Genomic DNA, 10004 nt, shown 5'->3' with positions numbered 1-10004 from the left:
CAGGGTAGCTGTGTAACACACTCTTGCAAATTCGGAACGCAGTCACAATTGAACGCAGTTATAATAAATCTCTGCCTCGGTACATAGTCACGACATAACAATGATGGTCTCGAAGATAGATAGACACAACATAATTATGAAGTCTAAGATCTCAGTCATATATTCACAGTCTCGACATACTTGTAGATACAGTTACAATCTCTGCATAGTGACAATTATGATTATCATGATTCTGAAGAAGATAAGGAGAAGATCTCAGTAATGGAGCAGCAACAATGATCTAGTTGACATTATGAAGATCTCATTGAAGGAACAACAGTATAGCAGCAGTGATGATCTCGACAGTGACAAAGCAGAGGATTGGTGTCTTGGTCTTGGAGTGGCTTAGTAAGTCAAGGGTCATGGTCTTGGTGTTTGTCAATAGGAATCTCTATAAGAAGAATTTTGTGCAGGTTTTCCTCTCCAAGAGGGAGAGGTTTTAGCCTTGGCAAAATGCCATATCTTGTGCTTTTGTCTCTTTACTTTGATAGCTATTTGTTGAAGTAAGAAATACTCACACTAATGATAATAAGCAAAAGATTGTGCTAATAATCTAAAGACAAAATGCCTCACAAATAGTTATCATGCAAGAAGAATCTCATTAACTCCCTGCCCTAGATTCTTCAACAGCCTCTCCTTTATATAGACTTCCAAGGGGGTTGCATGGGTGCCTCTTAGTGGCCCAACCAACCTAAACAAAAGGAGGTTGACTTAAATATATATTGTGGACGAAAAACATAAATTCAAATTTTCAATTTCTCACACATGATAAAAATATTGAGCATGGCTAAACAATCCCTCTTAACCAAGGAGGTATTTTTTCATTCGTTGTCATATGTATATATCTCATCATAAGGAAAGTAGATAGCATCACAATCCATTCTCAACACTCCCTCTCAGTTAGGGAGGTATTCTTCAGGCTACACCATAGATCACATCTCAGCAGAACAATGGTGTCTCGATCCATAGAAGAAGAATGATCCACACCCGATAACAGGGGAGAATGATTACCACGACCAAGTCCATGGCAGTCATATATGACATTGATAAAGATCACACACGCCCTATGGTCTCTATGTTGTTGATTTTTGATAGCATCGGATGTGCTCTAGCCATGAAATTTGGTGGAGAGGCCAAATCACATTAGATCTCCAAGACCTAGAAATCGTTTAGAGAAATTCCACCCAGATGAAGAGACATTAAAATAATTCATATTTTTAATGGGTTCCTAAGTCTAAACTTAGGAAAATTAAAATATTAATGTGTATTAATATAAAATGGGTGAGAAAGTTCTACGAGATGAGGATTAAGCCAGATCTAATCTTAGCCGTTGATTAGGGACTTAATCTCGGCCGTTGAATCGTCAATAGGAAAAGTATAAGAAGATGCTTGAGGGTCAGTTGGAGACACACCAAGAGAGATCAGGATATCGATTTTTTGGGGCTAGGTTTCCAGAGGAAATCGAGTTAGAGATCAGTTGCAGTGAGGGCCAGTTCAGCAAGGGATTTTGATCCAAGGCTAAAGAATACATAACAGAGAGGCAGTGAAGTGCCGGAAGAAATAGCGCAGGCCCAAGAAGGGCTGACGCAGAGGCTTGAGGAGCCACCGCAGAGGACACAGAAGGTCATAGAGGTTGACGCAGAGGATGCAGAGGGCTTCAGAGGCAACACTAGGAGATTCTGTGGGGCAGAATGGGAGCTGATCAATAGATCTTGAGCCGGGAGAGGGTGACGCAGTTCCAGAGAGGGTGACGAGTTCCAAAGCAATGCTTGGAGTAGCTTTCGCTGTCGAGCACAAGGAATAGTCAGAGTCACTGTGGGGTTGATCATCCGATTGCTGATTTGCCGAAATATCTGTCTTTGGAGAGAGGTACTACTGCCAAGGAAATTCTTTGAAGGGTGTGCCATTTCTGGCACCCTAGTTGTATTCAGAAATCTTCTTAATAATACAAACCCTCTATATGTTGCACTGGTTTTCCCGCATTGGGTTTTCTGGGGGCGATTGTCCAAAAATAACGGTGTCCCTTGTGTTATTGTTTATGTTTACTTCTGTGTATGATCTGTATATCTGTGAAAGTTGCATCTATGTTTACTTCGATATTTATGAAATTAAATAACTTGTTAATGTAAAGAACAAGTAGGAGATAGTAACCCAGAAATTGAAGTAGGGGTTTCTAATGTGCTAGATTCAGGAATTTTCACACGGTATCAGAGCGATTGTAGATCATAGGAGACTGAAGGCACTAGCTGAGAAATATGAGAGTTTGCAGCAGAGAAGTAGTTGTCCTGAGAGACAGCGCTGCTTCAGAGTTGAAGAGGCAAGAGGAGTGATGTAGTGCTAAAAGAGTGACGCAGAGGCTCACGTAGAGCCTGCATCGGTATTCTGAGCCAGGAGAAGGGCCAACACAGAGGCAGAGTGGGACAAAACAGGCTCACGCAAAGCCACGCCATCTTTCTCATACATGAAGGATTGACACAATTGACCAGGAGGAGCAGATTCAACCCAAGCCATGATTGCGCAGAGCCTGAAGGGTTCAAATTCTTCAGTTGCTGGGGTTGAGGGAGCTGTGCAGGTTGTGATTTGAGGAGCTGGTGGGACGTTGTTTCTGTCTTTGCAGAACAGTGTCTAAGGGGATTGAATCAAGGTAGAGGCAAGCACTACCTCGATAGATTTCTAGCCAAGAAATCTAGATCTGAGTTGCAGTGGCAAAGGAGGATTAAAGAGGAGTGATTCGACAGTTGGCCAGAGGATTTCCATGAGGGAAGTCGAGACTTAGAGGGACTCTAGAAGAGGAGAAGAGATGGCAGTAAATGGATTGATAGATCAGGATGGATTGGACGGGGCTTCCAATTTTGTCATTTGGAAGGCCAGGATCCTAGCAATCCTGGATAAACATCGCATCAAGGACTATGCCTTGAAAACTGTAGTTGTCCCAGTTGACTCGAATGCAAATGAGAAGTATGAGGAGGTCGAGGCGAAAGCGAAATGCATGATTCTAGATGGGGTCAAGGATCATGTCATACCACATATTGCTGAGAAGAACACAACAAGGGAGATGTGGCAGATGCTAACCACCTTATACCAGGGCTCTTTCGTGTAGCGGAAGATGTTATTAGAGAATCAGCTGAGGTCATATCAGATGCAGAAAGGAGAGGAGATAGATCCATTCCTTCTCAAGTTGCAAGGAATTCGTGACCAGCTTACTTCCATGGGGTCTACACCAGATCCAGAGTTTATGGTCAAGACTACTCTGAATGCAGTCTTCGAGGACTGGGAGATGTTTGTCCAAAGCATTTGGGCACATTGACTCTCCCTATTTGGGAGGAGATGTGGTCAGCTCTTTTACATGAAGAGATCAGGAGGCTGACTAAGGTGGGGAGGAGCAGTAAGGGAGTTCGAATCAAGAAAGATGAGGAGGAGGATGCAGCTCTAGCATCTGCAAGACAACAGGGGGTATAGAAGAGGAAGAAGAAAGATATCTCGAAGGTCAAGTGCTTCAACTAGGGGGAGCTGGGACATTATGCGTCTCAGTGCCCTAGGAAGAAAGGCAAGGGAGAAGCTTTCGACTCTAAGGAAGCTGCAGCAAAGGCGGAGAAGGATGTTGAGATTGATGAATATTATGCCATGAGTGCTCATGCCCCTCTAGAGAAGAGGTGGGGAGACATAGAGCTGTATTCGAGAGGACTACAGAAAGTAGGGGCAGGATCCTTGAGGTGCCCAAACTCTTGGATCACATACGGCTACGAGAGCCCTTCACGATAGTAGCATGATGACAGGAGTTGGGTGGAGCAAGGTGTGATGGAGCGACAAGGCAGTGATCGAGTGCAAAAGTCTGCAGCAGCACAGTGGAGGTTGCAACAGTGCGAGAGGCACATAAGAGGTTGCAGCAGCCTTAGTCACCGGGTTTGGCAAATTTGAATGAATAAATTTGAAATTCGTCGAACTTCAAACGAATCCGAATTTATTTGTTCAAGTTCACCGAACTTGATGGTGAACTCGAACAAAAAGGCGAACTCGAATTTAAAGGCAAACAAAATCGTTAAAATTCGTTTCGATTCAATTAAATTCATTTTGGTTCAATTTTTATTTTTTTTTTCTCTTCTGTTTTAAAAAAATTTCAAAATGAATTGCGGGCACGTTTTGGTTTTGGTTTCATTGTTTGCAGAGGGTTAGGTTTCATTGTTTGCAAAATCATACATGATACACTACCACTGATCCAGTGACCACTACCAGTCCGCGTGAGCAATAACATACATGATACAATGACGGCCCACGGGTTTTCATTGTTTAATAGGGTTTTCGACGGCTTTTTCAATGGGTTGTGGCTTGTGGCAATGTCGACGACTTGTGGGCTGTGGCTTCTAAGTTCTGGCTTGTGGAGTTTTCGACGGCCTGTGGCTTGACTAGTGCAGCGCGTCGACATATACAGCTCGGCCAGCCGCCAGTCCTGACTCCTGCTGCCTGCATAGTGGGCCGTGGCACATTACAGACTTTACACTGTAAGTTTATAGACTATAATGACCCTGCAATGGAAAAAAGTTATACTGTTTGCATTCTATGGCATTCTAAGGTTATATGTCGGTTTGCATTCTATGGGATTTTAACTATTGAGCAAGGACCGTGTCATAGGACCGTGTACCTAATCCATGTAGAAATGAATGCATATTTTGCAGTCTTTTGTATTGCAAAAAGCAATTCTGCATAATCTAAATTTAGAAAATTTTATCAGAATCCATGACAATGACAAAAGATCAAAGAAAAGCTGGAATGAATGAATGAAGGGATTTTAATGAGATAATCAGTGTTCAATGATGAGACCTAGGCTAATCAAAGTTCAGTGATTCGATAAACCTGTAGGTTGTGATGATGCTTTCTTTTTGTTTCAGTAACCTGTGTTGATATTGATCTGTCTTGACTCCTCTCCTCAAACCCTGCAGGCTGCAATCATTGATTGGTATAAATTATAATTGTGAAATCTGAGTAGTGGTGACTGTGAGATAGCTCAGGTTTTTTTTTTTGAAGTTGTGGCATTGAAGATTGAAGAGGCATCTGTTGAAACTTGAAGCAATCTCCAGGCTCCAACAAACTTGGAAGTTCTGAGTCCTGACAAAGCCTAAGAGCAGTGAGCCTTCAAGCAGCCTCAACCCTCCAGGCTCCAGCAAGCCGCACTGTCCAGACTCCAGCTTCCAAGTTCCAGCCTCCAGGTAAGTCAAAAATTAAAATACACTTTTTTTATCAGTTCAATAAAATTTACTAGTTTTTATCAGTTAAAACTTAAATACAATTTATCAGTATTTAAAGAGCAGGCTGAATTTTGAACTGATAATTTTTTTTTAATAAAATATAGTTTCAAATTTTCATAATTTCATTCTGCAAAAAAAAAATAAAACTAATGAAAATGTAAATTCAAAAAAAATTGCAGACATTTCAGACTTCAAGCCTTCACCAGTCTTCAACAATCAGAGGTTCAGAACCTTCAAATTTCAATGGCACCCCCAAAATCAACTGTTGTAGCTTGGAATTTTGTCAAAAAAGATGGTTATAATCTTTCATGTCAGCTGTGTGGACATGATTTCACTGGCACTTTAACTAGAGCAGTGGATCACCTTCTCGGTATTAGCAATGGAAGTGGAGGTGGTGTTGAAGCCTGCACTAAGATCTCTGATGAACAAAAAGCCACAGTGCAGAAAGACCATTCCAATTCAAAGATGCAAAAGGAGAAAAGGGTAAATAAGAGGCAATGAATTGAGAGGGAGATTGCCATGTCTTCCTCCAACACCATTAATTCAATCTCAAACATTGGTGGATCAAGTTCTACTCAAGCAAAAACAGGTGGAACCAAAACATTAATCAATGCTGTTGCAGAATTGTTTTATGCATGTGCAATTCCCTTTAATGTGGCAAGGAGTCCATATTTTAAAAATGTAATTAAAAAGGCTATTGATTTTGGGAAGGGCTATGTTCCTCTCGGATCTGAAGCTTTAAGGACAACTTTGCTAAAGAAAACAAAAGACAGAGTGACAGGAAAGTTGGCTGAGATTAAAGAGTCTTGGAAGCTTACAGGATGCACAATTTTGAGTGATGGTTGGTCAGATTTGTGTCATCGCCCATTGATCAATGTGCTTGTTTATAGTCCTCAAGGGGTAATTTTCTTGAAGGCAGTAAATGCAATGGATCGAGTGAAGACATCAGAATTTATTTTTGGAATTTTGGATGAAGCGATTCAAGAGGTTGGGGAGGAAAATGTTGTCCATGTTATTACAGATAATGCATCAAATTGTGTTGGTGCAGGGACGCTGATTATGGAAAAGTATAATCAGATTTATTGGACCCCTTGTGCAGCTCACTGCTTGGATTTAATGTTGCATGACTTAGCCAAATTTCCCTGGGTCAATGAGACAATTCGAACTGAGCCAAGACAATTGCAAATTTCATCATCAACCATCATCTCACTTTGAGCATATACAGGAAGAATGCATCAAAAGAGTTGTTGAGGCCTTGTGATACAAGGTTTGCCACTTTTTATATTACTCTGAAAAGAGTTGTTGAGGAAAAAGCGAGCCTAAGAGCTATTTTTTGCAACACTGAGTGGGAGAGATCTACCCTTTCAAAAGAAACTAAGGGGAAAAATGTTGAACAAATAGTGCTCAATAATGGCTTTTGGGAAAATGCAAACAAGGTTTTAAAAATATGTGGCCCAATTGTTAATGTGCTCCGCATGGTTGATGGTGACAAACCTTGTATGGGTTTTGTTTATGAAAGCATTGATCATTGCAAAGAGACCATTGCAAGTGCTTTTAATAATGTGGAAGCTGATTACCAGGAGATATGGGATTTAATTGATCAAAGATGGAAGATGATGCATAGTCCATTACATGCAGCAGCATGCTATTTGGACCCTAGATTGTTTGGGTTACCAAGATATAGGGATGAAGAAATCATGAATGGACTTATCCAGGTTATTGAGAAGCTAAATCCAGATCCAGAAGTTGCAGGTTTGATCAGAAGTCAGTTGAGGGCATACAGGTTAGAAGAAGGATTATTTGGAACACAATCAACAAAGTATGATAGGAGCACAAGTGATCCAGCAGTATGGTGGGAATTTTATGGTTCAGGGGTCAAGTGCATCAACATGTGAAAGGAATTGGAGTTCCTTTGACCACATTCATTCGAAGAAAAGAAATAGATTGTTATCTGGAAGATTAGTAGATCTTGTTTATATTCGTAGTAACTTGCAGTTGGCATTGAAGAATGTGGCTAAAGAGTCATCCAATTCCTCAACTCCGTGGATCGATCCTGTTCCAAATGCATCAATGGATGAAGCTGATTTGTACATTGATAGTGACATTGGCAGGGAATTGACTGATGAATCTAATGCCGAAGCATCTAGCGGATTCACAGCTCCTACGGGTCTTGATGATATAGAACTTTTTGATATAACAAGTGGGCCACAGGAACATCAAGAATAAAACTTGTGTTCCTGTTTTAGATTTCTAGTTTACTTTTTGCATGAACAATTTTCTAAAACTGCCAAGCTACTTTAAACTTTCGAGTTTATATATTTTGAATACTTTTTTATCAGATTGTTTTTCAATATATGAAATCTGATATGGCCCATGGTTTTGTTGAATTTGATATGTGTGCCAAATTGCCAATGTCTATGATGAGTTTCTCACCTTGGAAATTGGAACTTGGTTCTTTATTGGAATTTGGCACTCGCTTTCATGGTTTATAAAATTATGTCGAAATGATTTAAATGTTTGAGCAATAATCTTATGTCTTTGCAATGTGCATTATGGACTTTGAATTTGACTTTAAATTGATTTTTTTATATATATATACATTTTTTTTTCGAATTTCTATATGTCGAATTTTATGTCGAACTTTATCGGCAAAATTTTAGTTGCCGAACTTTATTCGAATTTCAAGGTCGCCGAACTCGAACTCGAACACGAACCTAGGGACTTGCAGTGGTAGCAGAGGGAGCACAGGATAGAACCAGATGTAGATTCAACATCACGAGGCTTCCATACTAACTAAGATGTCAGTATTTTGGGTGAAGTTAGTTACCTACTTCTCGGTAACAGAGTTGCAGTGCAACAGTTAGCAGTGGCAGTGCTATGGGCAGCATGATGCAACATGTTGAGAGGGAGCTGCAATAGAGATGTAGCAGTGGCAATGGCAGTGTCATGGGCAGCAGTACAGGAATTTGCAGTGTAGTGGTTGTGGGGCAGTAGGCCAAGCATCAACACAGAGGACCGATGCGGAGGATCAGTGTGATGCTTCTATGGTGAGGCATTGCTAGAGCACATTCCTCGCTAAGAGGGAGTGTTTATTTTTGGTAGCATCGGATGTGTGCTCTAGCCATGAAATTTGGTGGAGAGGCTAAGGCACATGAGATCTCCAAGACCCAGAAATCGTTTAGAGAAATTCCATCTTGATGAAGAGATATTAAAATAGTTAATATTTTTAATGGGTTCCTAAGTCTAAACTTAGAAAAATTAAAATATTAATGTGTATTAATATAAAATGGGTGAGAAAGTTCTAAGAGACGAGGATCAAGCCATATATAATCTTAGTTGTTGACTAGGGACTTAATATCATCCGTTGTATCTTCAACAGGAAAAGTATAAGAAGAGGCTTGAGGGTCAGTTGGAGACACACCAAGAGAGATGAAGAATTCGATTTTCTGGGGTTGGGTTTGTTGAGGAAATCAAGTTAGAGATCAGTTGTAGTGAGGGGCAATTCAGTAAGAGATTTCGATCCAAGGTTGAAGAATACATAGCAAAGAAGCGGTGAATTGCCGGAAGAGACAACACAGGCCCAAGAAGGGCTGACGCAGAGAACTGAGGAGCCAGCACAGAGAACACAAAAGGCTGTAGAGGCTGACGTAAAGGACGCAGAGGGCTTCAGAGGCAACGTTGGGAGATTCTGTGGGGTAGACTGGGAGCTGATTAGCAGATCCTGAGTCGGGAGAGGGTGACACAGTTCCAGAACAGTGCTTGGAGCAGCTTTCGCTGTTCAGCACAAGGAATAGTCAGAGTCACTGTGGGGTTGATCATCTGATTGCTGATTTTCCGGAATATTTGTCTTCAGAGAGAGGTACTACTGCCAAGGAAATCCTATGAAGGGTGAGCCATTTTTGGCACCCTAGTTGTATCCAGAAATCTGCTTAATAATACAAACCCTCTATATGCTGCACAAGTTTTCCCGCATTGGATTTTTCCCAGGACGATTGTCCAAAAATAACGGTGTCCCTTGTGTTATTGTTTCTGTTTAGTTTGGTATATGATCTGTATATCTGTGAAGGCTGCATTTGTGTTTACTTTGATATTTATGAAATTAATTAACTTGTTAATGTAAAGAACAAGTAGGAGATAGTAAACTAGAAATTGTAGTAGATGTTTTTGATATGTTAGATTAAGGAATTTTCACATATGTCAATCTCCATGAGCTCATAGATCTCATCTCATCACATCTCGAATGAATGATCCACAACGACATTAGGGGAGATCGATTTACCACAACCAAGTCCATGATAGCCATTAGTGATTTTTGAGTAGATTGGGAGGTAGTCAAAGCCCTAAGGTTTGGGGTTTGGAGGATGGAGTACCACAAAGTGACTTGTGGGCTTAGAACCCAAGCATGTGGGCTTTTCACCCAATTTGGTGGGTGTGAATCCACAGAGTTTTGACGATTTGACACGTGGAGGTGTTAGAGGACCCTTACAGAAGAAAGGGGCAGAAGTGGGGAAATGAATTTTTATATGTGGCTGTAGGTTAATTTGACATACAAGTCGGGTCGGATTGAGTATTAGGTGTGCCAAATTATAGTGTGACAAAGCCACATAAGAAAGATTATTATTATTATTATTATTATTATTCATTTTTAAGGTCACGGCCAAGCCAAACACCAAATTTGTGTATGAGACCCCCTTGTTTGTGGGACAAGGGACCCACCTCCGC

General features: G+C 40.8%; 1 protein-coding gene across 1 annotated transcript; it reads left to right on the top strand.

Moving 5' to 3' along the window:
- Positions 1–5801: 5801 nt before the first annotated feature.
- LOC149150292 (uncharacterized) lies at positions 5802–7508 on the top strand. The gene is made up of 3 exons (XM_089442752.1): positions 5802–6349; positions 6802–7129; positions 7278–7508. The coding sequence occupies exons 1-3, from the start codon at positions 5802–5804 to the stop codon at positions 7506–7508; spliced, it is 1107 nt and encodes a 368-aa protein (XP_089298878.1).
- Positions 7509–10004: the final 2496 nt, after the last annotated feature.

This window comes from Pinus tabuliformis, chromosome 9, assembly GCF_031772625.1.
Source record: "Pinus tabuliformis cultivar Carrire ecotype Pingquan chromosome 9, CPIR1, whole genome shotgun sequence".
NCBI lineage: Eukaryota > Viridiplantae > Streptophyta > Pinopsida > Pinales > Pinaceae > Pinus > Pinus tabuliformis.
This window is presented reverse-complemented; position numbering and strand designations above follow the sequence as displayed.

Coding starts and splice junctions, on each gene's coding strand:
- LOC149150292 (XM_089442752.1), top strand. CDS start 5,802: ATGTCTTCCTCCAACACCATTAATTCAATCTCAAACATTGGTGGATCA. Junction 6,350..6,801: donor GGGACGCTGATTATGGAAAA/GTATAATCAGAT, acceptor TGTTTATGAAAG/CATTGATCATTGCAAAGAGA. Junction 7,130..7,277: donor GGAGCACAAGTGATCCAGCA/GTATGGTGGGAA, acceptor AGTAACTTGCAG/TTGGCATTGAAGAATGTGGC.